Source organism: Neopelma chrysocephalum, unplaced genomic scaffold (assembly GCF_003984885.1).
Source record: "Neopelma chrysocephalum unplaced genomic scaffold, ASM398488v2 Primary Assembly neopelma1_215, whole genome shotgun sequence".
Classification (NCBI taxonomy): Eukaryota; Metazoa; Chordata; class Aves; order Passeriformes; family Pipridae; genus Neopelma; species Neopelma chrysocephalum.
The window spans coordinates 205,598-229,587 of record NW_020897877.1 but is presented as its reverse complement, the minus strand read 5'-3'; the positions used below and the strand labels follow the sequence as shown (position 1 = coordinate 229,587).

Below are 23,990 nucleotides of genomic sequence, written 5' to 3'. Positions count from 1 at the left end.
AAAAAAAAGCGGGATATCGGCTGCTCCCCAACGGATCTGCTTTGAGCTGGAGCACCTTTCTCTCCAAGAATAACAGGAATTGGAGAGTCCTTCAGGGAATCTGCTTCCCTGCAGCCCAAAGGAGGCATCACCCACCTCACCTCTGATCCCAAAGCAATCATCTCCAAGAGGCAGGAGAGCCTGGTCATTAAGGAAGGAACATGTAAATTAAGCTTCTCCCACCATGGAGCTTCAAATATCCCTGTTGTAGCCCAGGGAAAAGCCCCGGGAGCAGGGGGGTTTCTAAATGGATCTGGGATTTTCCATCTCCTCCATCAGGAGCTGGGCAGGAGCTCAGGCTTGGTCCAGGCACAGGATGGGAAATCCTGGCAAAAAAACATGGAGTGGTTTCATTTTTCCCCGTGGAAAAACGCTTGGTGTGTTTTATCACAGAATCATGGAATATCCTCAACTGGAAGGGACCCCCAAGGATCATTTAATCCAGCTCCTGGCCTTGCACAGGACACCCCAATAATCCCACCCCTTCATGGGATGTTATTCCAGCTCCCAGCTGCTCCAAGGGAGCAAAGGGAACACCGGGAGACACCGAGGGTTGAGACAACCCCGGGTTGGGGAGACACAAGTGTAGCTTCATTCCCATCACTGCTGCAGAAGGAATTAGTGTTGCAGAAGGAATTAGAAAGTTGCAGAAGGAATTACAGAGTTGCAGAAGGAATTACAGAGTTGCAGAAGGAATTAGAAAGTTGCAGAAGGATTTAAAGAGTTGCAGGTCACCAGGTTGGGAAAATCAAACCAGTGTTGGGAAGATGATGTTGGTTGAAACCTGAGCATCTGCTCCCACCCAGCTCCTCGTGGCTCCACAGAAACCATTCCAGCCCCATGGAAAATGAGCCAAACGTGCTCCAGGGAATTTGCTGCTGACCCTGGGGAGGTGTCACCTTCCAGAGGGGGAGACACTGCATTTAATGAGCCCTGGCTCCTGAGGAGATTTAATGTCAATTTTAACAAAACCTGTTCGTCCCAGGAAGCCCATCCAGGCTCTCCACCTCTTGGAAATCCCTTTTCCTTCCAAATCCTCCCCTGGCATTACCAACACTGCACATTTAAGGCTGAACAAACCCATTCCCCAAACATTTAGAAGGTTTTAGCTTTCCACTGTCACCCCTCAGCTGTTTTGATGTATTTAACACCTCCAAACGATGACAAACGTGACTAATTAGTCCTTTTTCTTTTTGTTCCTGCACAATCATATCTTTATCTGTCTTTTTTTTTTCCCCTCCAAGCTACAACATTTTTTTTTCCAGCAAAGCTTCCCAAGTTCTCAGATCATTTAGTTGTGAAGTCTGACATTACCCCTGGATTTATGAGGCTCAGCAGAACACAACTTCTCCCCTCCACACGCTGAATTTGCTACCAGAACGTTCTATTTAACATCACTGACAACACCCTTTGTTTCTCCAAACCAAAATCATGTAAAAATCAGTCTCCAAGCCCCAGGGGAAAAAAAAAAAAAAAGCATTTCTTTCAGTTTTCCCTCAAAAATTCACAGCACCACATACAAATAAGCAAGGAAAGCACAAAATAAAAAAGTCAAAAATACAGTTTGATGTGTTGCCTCCCTCTTTCATCCACAGGATGCTTCAGGTCAGCTGTTTTAAGTGCTGAAAAGTGATATTAGTGTAGAATAGGGCAGCACATCCCATAGGAATAGGAAGGGTACAGGCAAACAAGGTGGGATTTCAAGTTACACCTCCAATGGACCACATTCCTGGTCTAAGGAAAGGAAGGAAATCCCAGGATGGTTTGGGTTGGGAGGGACCTCAAAGATCATCAACTGACAGATTTCTGAGTCAGGGCAGATGAAAAATAAACAGGGAAACCCAGAAGACACAGAATCAGGGAATCCCAGGATGGTTGGGGTTGGGAGGGACCTTAAAGCTCATCCAGTTCCATGGGCAGGGACACCTCCCACTATCCCAGATTGTTCCAACCTGGCCTTGGACACTTCCAGGGATCCAGGGGCAGCCACAGCTTCTCTGGGCAACCTGTGCCAGGGCCTCCCCACCCTCCCAGGAAGGATTCCTTCCCAATATCCCACCTAAACCTCTCCTCTTTCAGTTTAAAACCATTCCCCTTTTCCCAACTCTATCTCTCCATGTAAAAAGTCACTCTCCCTCTTTTTTATAAGCCACCTTTAAGCACTGGAAAGGTGAGATATAAATAATAGGCTCTAAAGTTTAAGTATGAGGGGGAGAAGGGGGAGAGGAGGAAGAGGAAAAGGGGGAGAAGGGGAAGAGAAAAAAGGAGAGAAGGGGAAGAGGAAAAGGGAGAGAAAGGGAAGAGGAAAAGGGAGAGAAGGGGAAGAGGAAAAGGGAGAGAAGGGGAAGAGGAAAAGGGGGAGAAGGGGAAGAGGAAAAGGGGGAGAAGGGGAAGAGGAAAAGGGGGAGAGGGAAAGAGAAAAGGGGGAGAGGGAAAGAGAAAAGGGGGAGAGGGAAAGAGAAAAGGGGGAGAGGGGGAAGAGGAAAAGGGGGAGAGGAGGCAAGAGGAAAAGGGGAAAAGGGGGAAGAGGAAAAGGGAGAGAAGGGAAAGAGGAAAAGGGAGAGAAGGGGAAGAGGAAAAGGGAGAGAGGGGGAAGAGGAAAAGAGGGAGAAAGGGAAGAGGAAAAGGGGGACGGGGAAAGAGAGGGAGGGAGAAGGGGAAGAGGAAAAGGGGGAGAAGAGGAAGAGGAAAAGGGAGAGAAGGAGAAGAGGAAAAAGGGGGAGAGGAGGCAAGAAAGGGGGGGCAAAAAAAGGGGGGCAGAAAGGGGGGCAAGAGAGGGGGGGCAGGAAGGAAGGGCAGGAAGGGGTCCCCACCACCACATCCATCAGCTTCTCCTGCCTCCCAACCTCCCAGAGCCTCAAAACCACCTTCCCATCCCCTCCCCATCCCCTCCCCAAACTCACCCAGCTCCGTGGGCTTCAGCAGCTCGTCCAGGGTGGTGTAGAAAGGGAGCTTGACCAGGCGAACCTCGGGCTTGGCAACTTTGGGAGGCAACCTCCCGAGTCCGTTCAGGTATTTGCCGTAGAGGGCGGGGTAGTCGATGTTGGGGGTGGGCAGAGTCCGAGCCACGGCGCTGCCGCGGTCGTAGGACGAGTGTAAGGGCAGGGCCTCGGCCCGGGGCTGCGGCTGCTGCTGCTGCTGCTGCGGGGGCGGCGCCGGAGCCACTTCCGAGCTCTTCTTGCTGTAGCGAGTCTCGTAGAGCTCCTTGATTTTCTTGAACACCTCAGGGCTGCAGTCAAACTGGACCAGCTGCAAAGCTCGGGTCACTAGTTCGTGTTTAAGTCCGCTTTTACTCCTGCCAACAAAACCCAGCAACATCTGAAGATCTGAGACTCGGAAACTCATCACCATGTTCTGGGGGATAAAAAATTGGAGAGGGTCTTATAGTTATGAGAGGCAAAGGTTGTCGGCTTTTGTTTTATTTAATTAGAAGGCAAGTAGTAAAAAGTTCCACCCTAAGACAGATTCTTCCCCCAGAGTTGTGCAAACTCGGTGTTGGTGCTCGGTTTGCTTCCCGGTTCTTAAGGGTTTGAACGGCGCAGAGATCAGTGATTGAAATGTTGTAATTAGAAAAATTAGAGAAACACCAGAATAGGCATCAAATTGCACAGAAATACATCAGGATAGGCACCAAATTACACAGAAATCTCTGATAGATAAATACCAGGATAGGGATCAAATTACACAAAAATCACTTTGATAAAAACCACCAGGATAGGCACCAAATTACATAAAAATCACTGATAAAAACCCACCAGGATAGGCATCAAATTGCACAGAAATCCCTGATAGAAAAACACCAGGATAGGCACCAAATTACACAGAAATCTTTGATAGACAAACACCAGGATAGGCACCAAATTACACAGAAATCCCTGATAGAGAAACACCAGGATAGGCACCAATCTACACAAAAATCACTCTGATAAAAACCACCAAAATAGGGACCAAATTACACAAAAATCACTCTGATAAAAAACCACCAGGATAGGCATCAAATTACATAAAAATCACTTTGTTAAAAACCACCAGGATAGGCACCAAATTGTACAAATATCCCTGACAGAAAAACACCAGGACAGGCACCAAATTACACTAAAATCACTCTGATAAAAAACCACCAGGATAGGCATCAAATTACACAAAAATCCCTGGTAGACAAACACCAGGATAGGGATCAAATTACACAAAAATCACTCTGATAAAAACTACCAGAATAGGCACCAAATTACACAGAAATCACTTTGATAGGAAAACATCAGGATAGGCACCATATTACACAAAAATGATTTTGATAGGAAAACACCAGGGTAGGCACCAAATGACACAAAAATCCCTGACAGACAAACACCAGGATAGGGATCAAATGACACAAAAATCACTTAGAGAGATGCTCCAAGTGAGCATCCTGGAGACAGGTCAGCTGGAAGCAGAAGTGCCCACAAAGGCCTCGAGCAGCAGGTCCCATGTGTAGAAGAGCACATGGGAACTCCTTCAGCATCCAGGCTCGAGGCACCCAAACCTCCCAGGCACCCCTGGGAAGAGAATTCCAGGGAAAATTTCCTCCCCAATGCACCTCTGGGAAGAGAATTCCAGGGAAAATTTTCCTCCCCACCAGTGTTGGCGTAAGGCAAAGGAAGGGAATCAATGGGAACTGGGTGGCAGGTGAGGCTCAGGTGAACCAGGGCCACCAGTCCTGGATTTCAGGAATGGGCAAAAAAACCCCTCCAGAATCCCTCCTCCATGCCCAGGATCTTTGGGAACATCCCTTTTTAAAGGATGGAAGGATATTAAGATGATATTGACCTGGATGGGGTGGAGAGTTGGGCTGATTCCAAAGGGATGAGGTTCAACCAGGCCAAGTGCCGGGTCCTGACCTTTGCCCACAACAACCCCCGGCAGCTCCACGGGCTGGGACAGAGGGGCTGGAGAGCAGCCAGGCAGGAAGGGACCTGGGAGTGGGGATGGACAGGAAGCTGAACAGGAGCCAGAGTGTGCCCAGGTGGCCAAGAAGGCCAATGGATCCTGGCCTGGCTCAGGAACAGTGTGGCCAACAGGTCCAGGGAAGTGATTCTTGCCCTGGACTCAGCGCTGGTGAGGCCACCCCTGGAGTGCTGTGTCCAGTTCTGGGCCCTCAGCTCAGGAAGGACATTGAGGTCCTGGAGCAGGTCCAGAGGAGAGCAACGAGGCTGGGGAAGGGACTGGAGCACAAGTGCTGTGAGGAGAGGCTGAGGGAGCTGGGGCTGTTCAGCCTGGAGAAGAGGAGGCTCAGGGGAGACCTCCTCACTCTCTGCAACTCCCTGACAGGAGGGGGGAGCCAGGGGGGGGTTGGTCTCTTTTCCCAGGCAACTCTCAGCAAGACAAGAGGGCTCAGGGTCTTCAGCTGTGCCAGTGGAGGTTTAGGTTGGATATCAGGAAGAATTTCTTTGCAGAGAGGGTGATCAGCCATTGGAATGGGCTGCCCAGGGAAATGGTGGATTCTCCGTCCCTGGAGGTTTTTAAGGTGAGACTGGATGTGGCATCAGTGCCATGGGCTGGGAACCACGGCGGGGTTGGATCAAGGGTTGGATTGATGATCTCAGAGGTCCCTTCCAACCTGGCTGATTCTGTGATTCTATGATTCTGTGACTCTATGATTCTCTGATTCTCTGATTCTATGATTCTCTGATTCTATGATTCTCTGATTCTCTGATTAAAGAGAGCAGTGTGTTCCCAGAGAACAACATCTCCAAGCCCCACACGGGTGCTGTGCCAAGCACTCCGTGATCCCAGCCAGGAGCTGCCTTGGTGGCTCCCTGGAATTCTCAATTCCAGGGTCGGATAAGCAAGAAAATTCATCTCAACCTCCCAAAATTCCCTCTCTCCGTGGGAATTCAGCCCTGGAAGCATCAGCAGATTTAAAGGCCAGGCTGTGCCACACTTCCCATCAGGCTAAAAACCCAAATTATTCCTGTTAATTATTCCATGGTTACAGCCCGGCCAGGTTGGTGCTGTTGCAGTTCCCTAGAAACCAAACAGCCTTAAAATTGCACAAAAAAAAAAATAAAATAAAAAAAAGAGCTTATAAAGTACATGGATTTGAAAATTTAAGCTGCCCTGGAAATGCACTTGATAGATATCCACACATATCCTTCCTGGTTTGTGGGAAATGCGGGATTTCAAGAAGAAATCCCAGTAAAAAACAATCCAGCAGCAAAAATCCAGCAGGTCTCTCTTCCCCAACCTCCACCCCACTCTTAGATTCAACAATAATTAAAAAAAAAAAGCATAAAAGTCAGGTTTTTGTGGAATTTACAGTAGCCTTATAATTTCCTGGAATAAAACAGCTACGGATTATTATATTTTTTTTAATTAAGAAAGCTACAGCTGATTCCAGAGATGTTTAACAGCCACTTTTGGATGTGTGGGAATTAAGACTGGAGAGAAAATGCCATTTGATTTTCTCCTTTTTCATTAAAAATGTCATTTCATCTGCAAAGCCCAAAGCTGGAGTTAAAATTTCTGGGAGTCGTGATGTGTCCCAAAATATCTTGGATGAGGAGGGGAAAGAAAAGGTAACGAAAGAGGAGGGAAAAGGGGAAAATCAGGATTGCAGAGCTCTGGATTCGTGGGGCTGCTCCACCAGATCCCACCTGGGAAATCCCAGAGAAATCCAGGGATGATTTCCCAGGGAATTCGTCCCAAGGGATTCTTCCCAAGGAACGCTTCTAGGGGTGACTTCCTAGGGAATTCTTCCCAAGGAATGCTTCCAGGGGACACATTCCAGGGAATTCTTCCCAGGGAATCCTTCCCAAGGAACACTTCCAGGGGTGACTTCCCAGGGAATTCTTCCCAATGAATTCTTCCCAAGGAGTGCTTCCAGGGGACATGTCCCAGGGAATTCTTCCCAAAGAATGCTTCCAGAGGTGACTTCCCAGGGAATTCTTCCCAAGGAATTCTCCCCAAGGAACTCTTCCCAAGGAACACTTCCAGGGGACACTTCCCAGGGAATTCTTCCCAAGGAACACTTCCAGGGGTGACTTCCCAGAGAATTCTTCCCAGGGAACTCTTCCCAAGGGGACACGTCCCAGGGAATTCTCCCCAAGGAACACTTCCAGGGGTGACTTCCCAGGGAACTCTTCCCAAGGAATTCTCCCTAAGGAACACTTCCAGGGGACACTTCTCAGGGAATTCTTCCCAAGGAACGCTTCCAGGGGACACTTCCCAGGGAATTCTTCCCAGGTGACACTCCCCAGCCGCTCGTTCAGCACCGGCTGCCCCGGGATGGCACCGGCCGGTCCCGGGCGCTGCCCCCCCAAGCCCCGCACCCAGAACGGGACACGGGGAACCCCCGGCTCCCACAGCGGTGCCGGAGCACCGGCATCCCGAGGGAAAACAGGGATCCCGAGGGATAACGCGCTCCCTTCCCGCGGCATTCAAGAGGCGGCACAAACCGCCTCGGGAACACGACACAACCGCCGGCAGGAATCGGCTTCACCCCCTCACGGAGGGCCCTCAGGGCCGCCCCGCACCGGGCACCGGGCGCGGGGGCAGCACCTGCGCTGATTAATCCCGCGAATTAACAACCGGCGAGGTCAGCCCAGCCCTGCGGGGATTGCCGGCGGCGCCGCGGGTCGCCCCGGGCCGGTAAAAGCCCGTGAGGTCCGGCGGGGGCCGCGGCCCTGCGGCCGGGGCGGGGCAGCCCCCTGAGGGGGAGGGGGGGGGGGGGGTGAGAAAGCGGCGGGGGCGGTGCCGGGGGGGCGCCTCTCTCGGCGGTTCGCGGCGCTGCTCGGCCGCGGTCTCGCCCCCGCCTGGGTCCCGCCGTTGGCGCGTTGAGGACCCCGCGGGCGGGGCGGCGGCGCCGCTTCCCCCTCACCTTCGCCTCCACCAGCTCCGCCGCCATCTTGGGCCTCCAGCGTCCACCGCGCCGGGCGCCGCCGCCGCCGCCGGGTCACGTGACCCGCCCCGAGGGGGCGGGGCCGCGCCGGAGGGGAGCGGCCCAATCGGCGGGCGAGCGGCGCTCTCCGGCCACGCCCACCCGCCCCCCGCGCGCGCGGCCACACCCCTCGAGGCCACGCCCCGCGCGGGGAGTCTTAAAGGGGCCGCGCCGCGTAAATTGAGGGGGCGCCGAGGGGGGACACCAGGGGAGGGGACAAAGGGGGGACAAGGGGGGAGCGGGGGTGGGAAGGGTGGGAATGGGGAAGGAGGCGGCTTTGCGGCTGACAAGGGAGGGAGAGCGGGTGCGTGGAAGGGCGGGGGGTGCTGCCCCCAAGATGGCGGCAGGTGGATGCCCCCGGGGCAGGGCAGGGCGCGGGGTGGGCACGGGGGGGCTTGGGGGGGCCCGGCCGCCGTTCTGGGGCTCTGTGGGGTGTCCCCGCTGAGGAGGGAAGCCCGAGGGGGGGCTCCTGGAGGGTGGTGAGGGCCCTGGGAGGGGAGGGGTGGGGATGGGGAAGGCACCCCCTGTGCCCCGGGGGGGGGGGGGGGAAGGGTCTCCCTGTGCCTTGGGGGGCTTGGGAAGGGTCCCCCCGTGTCCTGGTTCCCGGAGGGGGGATGTGGGGAAGGGCCTCTCTGCACCCCATTCCCGGCATTTCGGTCTGGGCTCCCTTTGGCTCAGGGTCCCCCAGGACAGTTTTGTCCCCAAACAGGGGATCACCTGATCCCCTCCCTGGTGGCACCAGGGAACGCTCCCGAAGAGCGGGAGGCTCTTGGAGGCTTTTCTGGAGAGAGAAAAAATCAACCACTCTGGAGAAAAATCCAAGGAAAACAGTGGGTTTGCTCTCTGCAACTCCCTGACAGGAGAGGGGAGCTGGTTGGGATCGGGCTCTGCTCCCAGGGAACAAGGGACAGGATGAGAGGGAACGGCCTTAAGTTGTGCCAGGGGAGGGTCAGGCTGGACATCAGGAGGAATTTCTCCATGGAAAGGGTGCTCAGGCATTGGAAGGGGCTGCCCAGGGAGGTTTGGAGTCCCCATCCCTGGAGGTGTCCAAGGAAGGACTGGACGTGGCCCTCAGTGCTCTGGGCTGGGGGACAAGGTGGGGATGGGGCACAGGTTGAACTGGATGATCCTGGAGGTCTTTTCCAACCTCCATGACTCCGTGATCCTGTGGTTTTGGATCTGTGCCTTCATCAGAGAAACCCAAAGGACACCACCCTCCTCCTCCTCCTCATCCCACAGCAGCCTCTGTTTGAAGCTGAACTTGCAAATCCCACATTTTCCTGTGGGATCGCACACTTTGGAGCTGCCAGAGCCTGGAGGGACACTGTGGGAACAGCCTTGATGCCTCCCAACATTCCCTCCACTGGGACACAATCCCACAGGGAACATGAGGCATCTCCTGGCCCGAACCTGCTCCGTGGCAACGACATCCCAGAGACCCCCCAGCCCTTCCTCACTGGTCAGTGTTTGTGCCCCCGTGGGCAACATTAACCCATTAATCATGTATAAAAAACAACTTTTAATAACAATTATATATATTTTTAAAATACAATAATATACATATTGCAGCCTGCAGCTTCCTCAGGAGGGGCAGCTCCAATCTCTGCTCCCTGTGAGCTGGGACAGGACCCAGGGAACGGCTGGAGCTGTGCCAGGGGAAGTTTGGGATGGATCCCAGGGAAAAGTTCTTCCCCCAGAGGGTGGTTGGGCACTGCCCAGGCTCCCCAGGGCAGTGGGCACAGCCCCAAGGCTGCCAGAGCTCCAGGAGGGTTTGGATGATCCTCTGAGGGTGGGATTGTTGGGGTGTCCTGGGCAGGGCCAGGACTTGGACTGGATGATCCTTGGAGGTCCCTCTCAGCTCAGGAGGTTCTGTGATCTAAATGATTTTCCCCAATCCAATGGATTTTCCCAATTCCCCTGGGATGTGGTTGCTCTGTTTCTATGGAGCAGGTGCACACCTGGATCCTCTCCATCTCCACGTAGAGTTACCGGGGCATAATTCCAGGATTTAGGGTGAAACACTGGGAGAGGTTTTCCAGCCTTTTCTCCTCCTCCTCATCAACCCCGCACACTAATTAAATAAAAAGGCAATTAACAGTTTCCCAGGCAGACCAATATGTTAATCAGGCTCCCCAGTTTTCCCTTCCAGGCTGGCAAAAGCCAGGGTTGGTGCTAAAAATCCGAGGGATTGCTATGGAAACCCCAGTGGCTGATAACTCATCCTGTCACACCAGGAGAGCCGAGGCCAAATCCAGCCTGGGTGCAGCTCCACCACTGTCCTGCCCATCCCTGCCTGGGAAAGGCAGGCTGGGAATGTGCTGGGAATTTGGGAGCTGCCACTGAGGTGGTGTGGGGGCAGTGGCTTGGATTAAGACTGAGAGAATTGGGAATGTGCAGCCTGGAGAAGGTTCTGGAGACACCTCAGAGCCCCTTCCAGTGCCTAAAGGGGCTCCAGGAGAGCTGGAGAGGGACTTGGGACAAGGGATAGAGGGACAGGGCAAGGGGGAGTGGCTTCCCACTGCCAGAGGGCAGGGTTAGATGGGATTTTGGGAAGGAATTCTTCCTTGGGAAGGTGGTGAGGCCCTGGCACAGGTTGGGCAGAGAAGCTGTGGCTGCCCCTGGATCCCTGGAAGTGTCCAAGGCCAGGTTGGAGCAATCTGGGCTAGTGGAAGGTGTCCCTGCCCATGGCAGGGGGTTGGAATGAGATGATCCTTAATGTCCCTTCTAACCCAAACCATCCTGTGATTCCAGGATTTGTGTGAGCTTTAACGCTGCATCTCACAGAGGTGGAGCACCGGCCTCCTGTGGTGCCAAGGAGAAGGAAAAAAGCAGGAATATTAATATTTGTGGTGTGGAGCTGGAGAGTTGTGTCCCCCATGTCTGGAGCCCCTCTGGGGGTGTGTCACCCCCCCGTTATGGTGTCCTCAGCTCCCCTGAGGCTCCTCCATCGTGTCCAGCCTCAGCATCCCGACCCACTGGGAGCATCCCAGGGGGGTTTGGCCCTTCCATCCTCTGCTGGGATGGGATGAATCCCCCCTGAACGGCACATGGGCTCTTCCCAGGTCGTGCACAGCCATTCCACAGCTTCTGGACGGACTCACCCACCACCCAGCGGGACCCCAAGGTGCCAGTGGGACCCTCAGAGCCCTGGGGCCGGGCAGGAGCGGTGCCCCCGGGGCTGCGGGGTGAGCCCCCTTCCCCTGTGCTGCACCCCCGGGGGGCGCACGGGGACACCGCGGTGCCCGAGCCCGAGCCCTGTGGCTCCACAACGCCCCTCCTGCCCCGGGGGGGTCAGGCCGGTGCCCGAGGGGGGTCCCGCGGGGTGTCCCCATCCCGGTTCCCCCATCCCGGTGCTCCCGGTCCTCCCCGCCAGCAGGGGGCGCCAAAGCACCGAAGCCCCCGTTATCCCCGGCGCATGCGCAGTGCGGGGACCCTGCGGGGCCAGGGCGGGACCCGGTGCGGGTTCCCGGTACCGGGGCTGACACCGGGCTCAGCCCTATCGCCTCTTCCTGTGAGCCCCCCGGGGCTCGCCTGCCGCTCGGGTGTCACCGGCGGCGGGGCCCTCCGCGCGCCGACAGCGTTACGGGGACTTTCCCCCTCTGCGGCCCGGCAAGGCAGAGCGGTCATTACCGCTCGCTGTTTTCGGTACAGCGTCGCGGGTGTAGCCCCGGTGACAACCCGCGTGTTCCCGGCGCGGCGGATCAACCGCCCCCTCCCGCCCTTCACCCCTCACCCCACAAACCTCCCTCCCCGTCCCCTCACCCCACCAAACCATAGAGTCCGGCGGGCAGAGCGGCCCCGGCGCGCAGGCGCCGCTCGCCGGCACCGCCCTCCGCCCTATAAGAGGGGACCGGCTGACGTCAGCGCTCTCTTCCGCCCGCTCTGCGCTCGCCAGCGAGACAGGGCCGAGCCGCCGCCATTGCCGCACCCCCCCCGCCCCGCAGCATCCGCCGCCATCCGCCACCATGGTGAGCCCCCGCCGCCCGCCGCCGCCACCGGCGCTACCGGCGGCCTCCGCTTCGCCCGCACCGCTGGCGATGGCGCGCCCGCCGCTCCCGCGCGGCCCCGCGCCGCCCGATGCGGCCTGTGCTGCCCGGGCTGGGCCGCGGCGGCGCGGGGAGGGCGGGGCGGGGGGGGGGAGGTGGTGGTGGGGCAATGGGGACGCGGGGGGATCGTGTCACCCTCTCCCCGAGGGTGGTGGCGGGACTGAGGGGAGCGGGAGCGGCCGCGCTGATGTGGCGGCGCGGGGCCGGGGCGCTGCGGTGCGGGCGCTGCCTTATGTAACGCTGCGGGCCGGGCTGGCACCGCCACCGTCACCCTCCCCGGCTCGCTTTGACGGGAGTTTTGTCTCCCGGAGTCAGTTTAAAGGGGGTTTTACCCCTCCTGATTCGCTTTGGGATGAGCGGTTGCCCCTGTCGCGTTCGGTTTAGGGTGACAGGTTGCCCCATGGTTTGGGTTTTGAGGGGGTTTTGCTCTCCAGGTTCGGTTTTCAGGGGGTTTTACCCCCCCCCGGTTCAGTGTTGGGGTTGTTTTACCTCCAGGCTTCAGGTGACAAGTTGCCACCTGTGTTCGTTTTTGAGGGGCTTTCCCTCCCTTGGTTCTGTCTTGGGTGAATTTTGCCCCCCTGGGGTTGGTTTTAAAGGGTTTTTTCCCCCCGGGCTCCGTTTTGAGGGGGTTTTACCTGCCTGGGTTTTGTGTTAGGGGTGTTTTACCTCCAGGCTTCAGGTGACAAGTTGCCACCTGTGTTCGTGTTTGAGGGGCTTTTAACCCCCCGAGCTCTGTCTTGAATGAGTTTTGGCCCTCCAAGGTTTGGTTTTAAAGGGGTTTTGCCCCCCTTAGCTCGGTTTTGAAGGGTTTTTGCCCCCCAGGTTCAGTTTTGGTGGCCTGAGGCACAGAGGGGTCGGTGCTGCAGCCCCACTGCAGTGGGTCGCGCTGTCACCCGGGCAGAGTCGGTGTCACCGTGAGCACGGGAAGCGTTTGGGTGGAGATTTGAATTCTTAGGAACTGCAACAAACCCAAAATCTCTCTCCGCCCCTTCAAGGTGAACTTCACAGTAGACCAGATACGGGCCATCATGGACAAAAAGGCCAACATCAGGAACATGTCCGTGATCGCCCACGTGGACCACGGCAAGTCCACGCTGACCGACTCCCTGGTGTGCAAGGCCGGGATCATCGCGTCGGCCCGCGCCGGGGAGACCCGCTTCACCGACACCCGCAAGGACGAGCAGGAGCGCTGCATCACCATCAAATCCACGTGAGTTCCCTCCCCTCACCCTCCTCAGGGTCCTCCCTGAGCCCAGCCCCTGGCATTTGAGTTGTCTTAAAGGTGGGAGAAGGTGGAAGTGGGAGAAGGTGGCCTCGGGCTGCTCTGGGCTGGTTGAGAAGCTCAGCGTGCGCTCGGGAGGGTCTTCGGTGAGGTGACAAATGTTGATTAACTTCTGGGCAATGGTTGAGGAATTCCTGAGAAATCATGTGAAGCAGGAGCTTCACCCTCCCATTTTAGCCCCAGGATTGTTGGATGTCCCGTGGATGTGGAGTGGAGACTCTTGGTGGCTTTGTCACTGTCACTGTGACGAGTGTTGGTTGGCTTCTGGTCAGTCAGTGAGTTCCTTGGGAGATAAATGTGCAGCAGGAGCTTCACCCTTCCATTTTAGCACCAGGATTGTTGGATGGATATGGAGTGGATAGTCTTGGGAGCATCTCTGGTGGCTTTGTTGCCATGACAAAATGAGGTGACAAATGTTGGTTGGTTTATGGTCAATCATTGAGCAATTCTTGGGAAATAACGTGAAGCAGGAGCTTCACCCTCCCATTTTAGCTCCAAGATTCGTGGATGTCTTGTGGATGTGGAGTGGAGAGTCTTGGGAGCATCTCTGGTGGCTTTGTTGCCATGACAGGTGTTGGTTGGCTTCTGGTCAATCATGTAACTGTTCCTGGGAGATAAATGTGCAGCAGGAGCTTCAGCCTTCCCTTTTAGCCCCAGGATTGTGGGGTGTGCCCTGGATGTGGAGAGTCTCAGGAGCATTTCTGGTGGCTTTGTCACCACAGAGGGTTTGAGGACCATGTAGGGCCTGAAAAAGGATGGAGAAGGTGGTTGGGACTGGTAGGAAAAGCCTAAATCCTTGGTTAAAGAAGTGGAATCCTCTTTAGGTGCTTGAGACTGTAGGGATTTGTGGAGGAAGTTGGGATTTGTGGAGAATGTTATGACTTAGGAAAGACAGATTTTTTAGTCTGTGATCTTGTTTTCTCCCACACCAACCTCCCAGGAACACACTTCAGGGAATCCTTAAGCCCAGACAGAATCATTTAGGTTGGAAAAGACCTCCAAGGTCATCCACTCCAACCCTTGACCACCTTGTCAACTCGACCAGAGCACTGAGTGCCATGTCCAGTCGTGGCAGCTGCTGGTGTGGGATAAAATATTTCTCAGGATTAGGGAAGACTAACACAGAAATAATAATTTTAACAGCTGTTCCTTTCTTTCAGAGCTATTTCCCTATTTTATGAGCTCTCTGAGAACGACCTGGCCTTCATCAAGCAGAGCAAGGATGGCTCTGGCTTCTTGATCAACCTGATTGACTCCCCCGGGCACGTGGACTTCTCCTCGGAGGTCACCGCGGCTCTGCGCGTCACCGACGGCGCCCTGGTCGTGGTGGACTGTGTCTCTGGTAAGGTTTTGCCGCCTCCCCATGCGGTTGGAACATGTTTTTGGGAGAGTTTGGAGGCAGGGATAACTCATTCCCCGTGCTTGGCAGGCGTGTGTGTGCAGACAGAGACCGTGCTGCGTCAGGCCATCGCTGAGAGGATCAAGCCTGTGCTGATGATGAACAAGATGGACCGGGCGCTGCTGGAGCTGCAGCTGGAGCCAGAGGAGCTGTACCAGACCTTCCAGCGCATCGTGGAGAACGTCAACGTCATCATCTCCACCTATGGAGAGGGAGAGAGCGGCCCCATGGGAAATATCATGGTGAGTGGGTTTGGAATGATTCACGTTTGGGGAGAGGGAGCAGTTTCCTCCTCAGGAATTCTTTCTGGAGTGGAGGAGTGAGAGCGGGATATCAGAGGTGCCTCAGCTCCCCGGGTTTGTGGTGGCTTGGGGCTCTTGTTGGCTTCTGTTCAAGGCTTGAGCAAATAAAGGCTTTAAATAAAAGAAGGGATTGTTCCCAGAGAGGTTGTGGCTGCTCCGTCCCTGGAAGTGTTCAGGGGCAGGTTGGACGGGGCTTGGAGCAACCTGGCAATGGCAGGTTGCCCATGGCAGGGGGTTGGAACTGGATGGGCTTTAAGGTCCTTCCCATCCCAAACCATCCTGTGATTCCACGATTTCCTCTCCTAACAAAAAGTGATGTTGTTTTGCCCACATCACACCTGGAGTGGTGTGTGATGCAGGATCCTCCACAGCATCTCTCCCCTGGCTGGCTCCTGGAATGGAAGGCCAGGAGGTGTTTCCCAGCTCCTGTTGGGTTCCTGGGAAAGGGAGCAGGGCTGTTGGATGGAGATTCTGAGGAAGAGCTTGTGCTTTGCTCCCGCTGGGTTCCTGGAACAGGGCTCTTGGCTGCAGTTCTCAAAAGCTTGTGCTTTGCTCCTGCATGCAGGAGATATCCCTGCTTTCCTGGTCCTCCCTGGGAAGGATGGGAATCTTACCTGCACAGGAATCAAGCTGAGTACACATCTGGCTGGAGTGAAGGAAAACCGGTGTAGTTCCGTGGTGCAGAACTGTCCCTGTGACAGAACCAGTCCAGTGTCCTGAGGCTCCATCTTTGTGCTGGGATGTTGTTTGGGATGGAGCTGGCTGAGGGCTGTTCTCTGACCCAGCTCTCCTGTTTCCCCTCAGATTGATCCCGTGCTGGGGACCGTGGGCTTCGGCTCCGGCCTGCACGGCTGGGCCTTCACCCTCAAGCAGTTCGCTGAGATGTACGTGGCAAAGTTTGCTGCCAAGGGAGATGCCCAGCTGAGCCCCTCCGAGCGTGCCAAGAAAGTAGAAGACATGATGAAGAAGCTGTGGGGAGACAGGTGAGGTGGAATTGTGACTGGAATTCCGGGTCAGCTCCGCGTGGCTGCAGCCTGACACTGCACAGTACGTGGGTAAGGAGGGAGGGTGTGGTTGTGCCTGATTTAATAGGAGTTAATTACGTTTTGGTGAGTGCTGAAAAGCTTAATGAGGGGGAAGGCACGAAGGTGGCACTTCCTCAGCGTGCCCTGAGCAGGCAGAACAAGCCACGTGTCTGGAGCTGAGCTGAGCACTGAGATTTGTCTGATTTCATTCCCTCTCCAGATACTTCGATCCTGCTACTGGCAAATTCAGCAAATCTGCCACCAGCCCTGATGGAAAGAAACTGCCCAGGACCTTCTGCCAGCTCATCCTTGACCCCATCTTCAAGGTGAGCTCCTCAGGGTTCCACCCTGGCCGGTACCTCCCCCTCTCCCGCTTTTCCCCGTGCGTGATGATGGAAAATTTCTTCACTTTGACCTGACTTGTTTGATTGAAGAAATTTAACTGTCTGACACATCTTGCTGCTCTGGGGGCAGGTTGGCTGAGTCTCCTTGGAGGGAGGTTGTGTGTGAGCACAGGGAATTCCCTGCAGAGACGTTGGTGCTGCTGCTCCAAACTGGGTCACGGCGCCGCTCCAAGTGCTGCTGTTGTTGCAGGTTTTCGATGCCATCATGAATTTTAAGAAAGAAGAAGCGGCAAAACTGATTGAGAAACTGGACATCAAGCTGGACAGCGAGGACAAGGACAAGGAGGGCAAACCCCTGCTGAAGGTGAGGCCTGAGCCTTGGGGAGGAGATGAGTTGTGTCAACTTTAAACCTGTTTGGGTGGGAAGGTGGGAGGTGGGGGAGCAAGGGGGAGGTGGACTGCAGGTTGTGAACGCTCTGATGGGTCTTGGTGCCCTGCCCAGGCCGTGATGAGGCGGTGGCTGCCCGCTGGAGATGCCCTGCTGCAGATGATCACCATCCACCTGCCTTCCCCCGTCACAGCCCAGAAGTACCGCTGTGAGCTGCTCTACGAGGGCCCCCCCGACGATGAGGCTGCCATAGGTAGGATGAGCTGCTGGTTGGAGCTCCCACACGCCTGGAACCAGCTTGTTCTCCATGTCTGGAATTCTTGAGGCTGGAGGTTTTTCTTGCATGGATCAAGCAGGCTTGATCTGGAGGACTGAGCTGGCTGAGGATGTGGAGAGTAGCCAGAGGCTCCAGCTAAGCCTGGATTTGTTGAAAACCTCTTGGTGATCTTTCATGGAATCCTAGAATGGTTTGGGTTGGAAGGGATCTTGAAGGTCATCCAGTCCCACCCCCTGCCCTGGGCAAGGACACCTTCTGCTAGACCAGGTTCTTCCAAGCCCTGTCCAGCCTGGCCTTGGACACTTCCAGGGATGGAGCAGCCACAGCTTCTCTGGGCAACCTGTGCCAGGGCCTCAGCAACCCTCCCAGGGAAGAATTCCTTCCCAGTATCCCATCTCTCCCTGCCCTCTGGCACTGGGAAGCCATTCCCCCTTCCCCTCTGGTTTTGCCAGCAGTCTGGACAGAACCCCACAGACTGGGACAGGAGTGGGTGAAGATCTCCTGTTGGGATTTGGGGGTGTGGGGTCACAGAGTGTGATGCCAGTTCCATCAATAACTGTGGGCTAAGCTGATCTCTCCCCTCTTCCTCCCAGGCATTAAGAACTGTGACCCCAAAGGCCCCCTGATGATGTACATCTCTAAAATGGTGCCAACCTCTGACAAAGGACGTTTCTACGCTTTTGGCCGTGTCTTCTCTGGTCTCGTCTCAACTGGCTTGAAAGTCAGAATCATGGGACCAAACTACACGCCTGGCAAGAAGGAGGATCTGTACCTGAAGCCAATTCAAAGGTTGGTCCTGGCCTGGGGAGTGCTCTGGGCTTCAGGTTGGGCGTTGTGGTGCTGTGTTGGGTCACTTCTCATCTCTGAGGTCTGTCAGGGTTCTTGATTATGGACCTCCAAGTATCTGCTGAACTCTGGGGTGCTGCTGGTGGGATCCTCCTCCCCTTTCCAACCTCACTTAAGCCACCTCTCCCTCTGGGCAGGACCATTCTCATGATGGGCCGCTACGTGGAGCCCATCGAGGACGTGCCTTGCGGCAACATCGTGGGGCTGGTCGGTGTGGACCAGTTCCTGGTGAAGACTGGAACCATCACCACCTTTGAGCACGCCCACAACATGAGGGTCATGAAGTTCAGCGTCAGCCCCGTCGTGCGCGTGGCCGTGGAGGCCAAGAACCCGGCTGACCTGCCCAAGCTGGTGGAGGGGCTGAAGAGACTGGCCAAGTCCGACCCCATGGTGCAGGTGAGTGTCCAGAAGGTCCTGCTGCCTCCACTGGAGCTCCACAGGATGTTCTGAGTTGGAAGGGACCCAAAAGGATCAGATCCATACTGATCCATACAGGGATCAAAGCCACAACTTTGGCGTTGCTACCACCATGTTCTAATCAACTGAGCTCATCTTCAGTCCTGGGTGCACTGGGGGCCCTGATCTCCAGTCCTGGGTCCTGATCTTCAGTCCTGGGTGCACTGGGGCTCCTAATCTCCAGTCCTGGGTCCTGATCTTCAGTCCTGGGTGCACTGGGGCTCCTAATTTCCAGTCCTGGGTGCAACTGGGGGCCCTGATCTCCAGTCCTGGGTGCACTGGGGGTCCTGATCTCCAGTCCTGAGTCCTAATCTCCAGTCCTGTGTGCACTGGCAGTGCTGGCAGGCAAGTCTTGAGTTGAGTGTTGGTCCCAGCCCCACCAAAGTGCAGCCTTGCACCTTGGTGCCGTGTCACCCCAGATCAGTGGAAGGAGCATCTAAAAGTAGCTGTGAGTCAAACCCAAAAAGCAGAGGTGAGAGCGTTGCCCGTGGTGCAGTTTGAAGCCTCACCTGCCGTTCCTGGTCTTTCCAGTGCATCATTGAGGAGTCCGGGGAGCACATCATCGCTGGCGCCGGCGAGCTGCACCTGGAGATCTGCCTGAAGGACCTGGAGGAGGACCACGCCTGCATCCCCATTAAGGTAGGGAGCAGTCAATGAGCTCGGGGTGGGTGTTGCTGAGCTGCCCTCGGGTGTCTCACGGCCGCTCTCTGCTCCGTGCCGCCTCAGAAATCGGATCCCGTCGTGTCCTACCGCGAGACGGTGAGCGAGGAGTCCAACGTGATGTGCCTTTCCAAGTCCCCCAACAAACACAACAGGCTGTACATGAAGGCCCGGCCCTTCCCCGACGGGCTGGCCGAGGACATCGACAAGGGCGAGGTGTCGGCCCGGCAGGAGCTGAAGCAGCGGGCGCGGTACCTGGCCGAGAAGTACGAGTGGGACGTCACCGAGGCCAGGAAAATCTGGTGCTTTGGGCCCGACGGCACCGGCCCCAACATCCTCACCGACATCACCAAGGGGGTGCAGTACCTCAATGAGATCAAGGACAGCGTGGTGGCCGGCTTCCAGTGGGCCACCAAGGAGGTGAGGGCTGGGTGGCATCAGGGGCTCCTGCACGTCCTCAAGTGCAAAGAAACTTTTGGGGGATGTGGTCGCGTGGCAAAGAAATTTGTAGCTTAGTGTCTTTTAGGGTGAGTGAAGGTGTAGCAGTTCAGGCACACTGAACCTCAAAAGTTTTCTCCCACCATTGTGAAGAAATCCAGCATGACAGCCCAAACTTCACATTTTACATGGTTATTATGCTTTTCAGACAGCAAAAAGTAACATCTGGGACAGGAACTGTCCAGGTGAATAACACAACTGGCATCAGAAGGATAGGAAAGGTGTTCTGAGGGCCAGATCCCTGTTGAGGCTTATATAATAACTTTTAATAATTTATAATTCATTTAATAATCTATAATAATTTTTTCAGAATTAGACAGGAGAGGACTCGGAGATAAGTTGGCAGGTAGACTGGGAACAGCAAAAAAAACCCAGAAGGGATTAATTTTCCTGTATACTTTAAATTCATTTCAGTCCAAAGAAGATCCCAAGCCAACAATTCTTGTCACATTACTGGGACAAAAATCCCTGTTTCCCTTGGGCAGATACTTGGAGTTTCAGCACCATGAATGGGGGTTTTAGCACCATAAATCCGTGTCAGCTCTTCTGGCTTGAACCTTGGATCTGATCTGTGAGGATGCTGCTAAAAGTGGCTTCAGGCACATTTGAGGAGCCACAGTGGTGGGACCAGCTGGTCCTTCACAGAACCCTTAGGTTGGGACATGCCAACAAAATCCAAGAGTCCAACCTTTGAAGGCTTGAAGGTTCATCCCTCGGCGAGGAGGTTGAGTGGCCACGTGGCTCCTTGGTGGGCTTCCTGTTTTAGGAGCTGCTTCTATGGAGCCAAGGGACTGGAACCTCCTGTCTGGGGGGTACCAATACCAACTGTGCCCTGAGCTGTTGGTTGAGCCCTCCCTTTGCTTTGCCAGGGGGTGCTGTGCGAGGAGAACATGCGGGCGGTGCGTTTCGACGTGCACGACGTGACCCTGCACGCCGACGCCATCCACCGCGGCGGCGGCCAGATCATCCCCACGGCCCGGCGCTGCCTCTACGCCTGCGTGCTCACCGCCCAGCCCCGCCTCATGGAGCCCATCTACCTGGTGGAGATCCAGGTGAGGAGCCTCCCTCACCTCACACACCCCCACGGAGGAGGGAGGGAGCTCCCTGATTCCCGTGAGATCCCAGAGCCGCTCTCGGGGCTCCAGCAGAGTCGATGGATGCGGTTGTGTTTCCTCAGAGCAGCTTCCCTCTCCCCCTGCCTTTTACACATTCCCAGATTTCCACTTGCTCACGTGGAAAGTCTCCCAGTGTGAAAACTGAGGGTCGGGGGGAAAGACAAAGTGAGGAGGGAGTTTGAGGTGCTGACTCTTCTCTCTTGCAGTGCCCAGAGCAGGTGGTTGGTGGCATCTACGGAGTGTTGAACAGGAAGCGTGGCCACGTGTTTGAGGAGACCCAGGTGGCTGGGACCCCCATGTTTGTGGTCAAGGCCTACCTGCCTGTCAACGAGTCCTTTGGTGAGTGTGGCAGTCCTGGAGCCCTGGGGACAGCCTGGGAGGGAGAGGGAGACCCTTGGGAATGATCAGAGTTCATTGAGTCCAGTTGTTCCCCCGGCACTGCCAAGGCCACCACTAACCCATGTCCCCAAAGTGCCACATCCACACAGCTTTTAAATCCCTCCAGGGATGGGGACTCCATCAGTGCCCTGGGCAGGGACTTGGCCACTCTTTTGGAGAAGAAACTACTGCTAATATCCAGTCTAACCCTCCCTTGGGGCAACTTCAGGCAGTTTCTTCTTCTTCCTGGGAGAAAAGACCAAGGTTGCAGAACATTTTGGGTTGGAAGGGACCTTTTAAAGTCATCTCATCCCACCCCTGCCATAGCAGGGACACCTTCCACTAGCCCAGGTTGCTCCAACCTGGCCTTGGACACTTCCAGGGATCCAAGGGCAGCCACAGCTTCTCAGGGCATCCTGGGCCAGTATCTCATCAATCACCCACACAGGGAATAATTTCTTCCCACTATCCCATCTCTCCCTGCCCTCTGGCAGTGGGAAGCCATTCCCCCTTGTCCTGCCACTCCATCCCTTTTCCAAAGTCCCTCTCCAGCTCTCTTGGAGCCCCTGTAGGCCCCGGAAGGTGCTAGAAGGTCTCCCTGAAGCCTTCTCTCCATCCTCACCTCTTGTCACAGCTGTATTTGGCATCTCAGGAGGCTTTTAGGAGCTACTCTGGGTTCCTGTGGTGACCCGGAGATGGGTTTTACTGGCGGTGACATCAAACCACCACCACCCCTGTCCCACCTCACGTCTCCTCTCGTTCTTCCCAGGTTTCACAGCGGATTTGAGGTCCAACACGGGGGGCCAGGCCTTCCCCCAGTGTGTGTTTGACCACTGGCAGATCCTGCCCGGGGACCCCTTCGACAGCGCCAGCCGACCCTGCCAGGTGGTCGCCGAGACCCGCAAGCGCAAAGGGCTGAAGGAAGGCATCCCTGCCCTCGACAACTTCCTGGACAAACTCTAATTACACTCATGGAACTCTGGGAGAACGGGGGGGGGAAATTAATTAATTAATTAGCGTTACCACCCATTGCCGAGGGGGTAGAGACGCCCGTGAGCACCATCTTGTTAATTAATAGCGATTCGAGACTTCAAATGAGGAAAAAAAACGAGAGAGAGAGAGGAAAAAAAAAAAAGCCTTATAGGTTTCTGTGTTGCACATGACTCATCTTTGCCATTGTAACTAAAACATCTCCACTAGATTTGCCCAATTCTGTATTTATTTGACTCGAAAAAAGAAACAAAAAAAAACCCGACCGCTGCAGAACGGCCGCTTGAAAACGAGGAGAAAACGGAGGGGGGGGAAAGAAGGAGGGAGGGTGTGAGGATGCCTTACCTGCAGCATTGACTGTCCGTCGTGCCCATCGCCGCCTGTATTAGTGCCACTGGAATTAATAAAATTGGATAATGGTGATGAAAATCGTGGGGGTTTTGGGTTGTTTGTGGTGCCCTCTGGTGGGGCGGAGGGGGTGGTGTTCCTCGCCTTCCCGAACAGCTTTCACAGGGGGAGCTGGAGGGCTGACGAGCACAGCAGTGCCTCGACAAAATCTTGTGAGAGACTTGAGATGGTTAATGGCTTAAACATCGTTAAAATCACAGAAAGACTCTGTGAAGGAATAACTGCTCACTGAAACCATGGTCCTCCCCCAGGCTGAGCCCACCCGCTGCTGCTGCAGGGACTCCCAAGGGACAAGGTGGGAGAAGGGATCATTTTTCCTGCTGTTCCTGTACCAGGGAGTGCCAAACTCTGGAGGGCAACGAGACTGGGAAGGAACTGGAGCACAAGTGCTGTGAGGAGAGGCTGAGGGAGGTGGGGGGGCTCAGCCTGGAGAGGAGGAGGCTCAGGGGAGACCTCATCACTCCCTACAACTCCCTGACAGGAGGGTATAGGTGGGTATTGGTCTCTTCTCCCAGGCAACCAGCACTAGGACAAGAGGACACAGCCTTAAGCTGCACCACGGGAGGTTTAGGTTGGACATCAGGAAGAAATTCTTGACAGAGAGGAGCGATCAGCCATTGCAATGGGCTGCCCAAGGAGGTGGCGGAGTCACCGCCCCTGGAGGTGTTTAAGAGACTGGATGTGTCACTCGGTTGCCATGGTCTGGGTGACAAGGTGGTGTTGGGTCATGGGTTGGACTGGATGATCTCGGAGGTCTTTTCCAGCCTGGGTGATTGTGTGATTCTGCGGTTCTCTCCTCGCAGTTAATTAATCAGACGAGAGCCGGCACCTTCCGCAACATCCACCGGGGCCGGGGGTGGGCGGGGCTTCGTGAGGGGAGAGGGGCGGGGCCAAGGATGGGCGGGGCTTTGGAGGGGAGGCGGGTATTGCCGGCGGTGGGCGTGGCCAGCGGTGGGCGGGGCCGGGGCTGTGCTGGAATGTGGCGGCGGCGGCGCGGGCGGAGGCGGCCCAGGTTTGGGTGTGTCTGAGGGGGGGGTCTGTGAGGGGCGATCTGTGAGGGGCGATGAGCGGCCCGGAGGGGGTTTGGGGGCGCGAGAGGGATGATGGAGAGAGGGTGGGTGGGGTGGGATGCAGCGGAGGGGGTGGTGGGGGGGTGAGGCCTGTGGGGAAGGGAGGGATTGGGGGGGGCTGTGGGGCTGTGAGGGGCTGTGGGGTGGGAAGGGGATGGGGAGGGATTGGGGAGGGGGCTATGGGTGTGGGGCCTGTGGGATAGGGAGGGGCTGTGAGGCAGGAAAAGGAGGGGGAGAAATTGGGATGGGGGGTTGTGTGGGGCTGGAAAAGGAGGGGTAGAAATTTGGATCTGAGGGGGGGGACTATGGGGTAGGAAAGGGATGGGGAGGGATTGAGTGGGCTATTGGGCTGGAAAAGGAGGGGTCGGGATAGGAATGGGGGGGCTGTTGGCCAGGAAAGGGGTGGGGAAGGATCGCAGTTGTGGGTGTGGGTCTTTGGATGTGGGAGGGGAATTGGGGGGTGCTGTGGGATTGGGGATTACGAGGCAGAGAGGGATTGGGATTTAGGGGTCTCTGGGTGTGGGGCCTTTGGGGCAGGGAGGGGATTGAGGG

At 55.7% G+C, this 23,990-nt stretch overlaps 3 protein-coding genes and 1 non-coding gene across 5 annotated transcripts in view; 3 read left to right on the top strand and 1 right to left on the bottom strand.

Annotated features, from left to right (window-relative positions):
- Window positions 1-7,998, bottom strand: part of PIAS4 (protein inhibitor of activated STAT 4) — a gene marked incomplete at its 3' end in the record, with an annotated part of 19,164 nt that extends 11,166 nt beyond the window's left edge. The window contains exons 1-2 of the mRNA XM_027703255.1: window positions 7,895-7,998; window positions 2,943-3,393 (exon numbers count right to left, since the gene is read on the bottom strand). Coding sequence (XP_027559056.1) covers window positions 2,943-3,393; window positions 7,895-7,921 — 478 coding nt within the window. The remainder of the gene's footprint in view (window positions 1-2,942; window positions 3,394-7,894) is intronic.
- A 3,802-nt stretch (window positions 7,999-11,800) lies between these two features.
- EEF2 (eukaryotic translation elongation factor 2) lies at window positions 11,801-22,389 on the top strand. Its single transcript, XM_027703251.1, has 15 exons — window positions 11,801-11,922; window positions 12,996-13,210; window positions 14,443-14,624; window positions 14,712-14,923; window positions 15,788-15,966; window positions 16,229-16,334; window positions 16,603-16,716; window positions 16,855-16,993; window positions 17,611-17,806; window positions 18,001-18,259; window positions 18,851-18,958; window positions 19,046-19,399; window positions 20,347-20,529; window positions 20,799-20,931; window positions 21,740-22,389. Exons 1-15 carry the CDS (start codon window positions 11,920-11,922, stop codon window positions 21,931-21,933), a joined length of 2,577 nt encoding a protein of 858 aa, XP_027559052.1. The 5' UTR covers window positions 11,801-11,919; the 3' UTR covers window positions 21,934-22,389.
- LOC113977274 lies at window positions 16,392-16,460 on the top strand. The gene has a single exon (XR_003537304.1). It is a non-coding gene; the product is annotated as a small nucleolar RNA SNORD37 (small nucleolar RNA).
- Window positions 22,390-23,345: 956 nt separating the features above from the next.
- Window positions 23,346-23,990, top strand: part of DAPK3 (death associated protein kinase 3) — a 5,532-nt gene continuing 4,887 nt past the window's right edge. Inside the window, exon 1 of one of the 2 annotated variants that reach the window (XM_027703253.1) lies at window positions 23,346-23,386. The gene's annotated coding sequence lies outside the window, so the exon portion shown is untranslated. The remainder of the gene's footprint in view (window positions 23,387-23,990) is intronic. The other variant, XM_027703254.1, reaches the window with a different exon arrangement.

What these genes read in the sequence shown, in the direction of transcription:
- EEF2 (XM_027703251.1), top strand. An exon ending in AGGGCAAACCCCTGCTGAAG is followed by an intron (nt 16,717 to 16,854) that starts GTGAGGCCTGAG and finishes TGCCCTGCCCAG; the next exon opens with GCCGTGATGAGGCGGTGGCT. An exon ending in TCTACCTGGTGGAGATCCAG is followed by an intron (nt 20,530 to 20,798) that starts GTGAGGAGCCTC and finishes TCTCTCTTGCAG; the next exon opens with TGCCCAGAGCAGGTGGTTGG.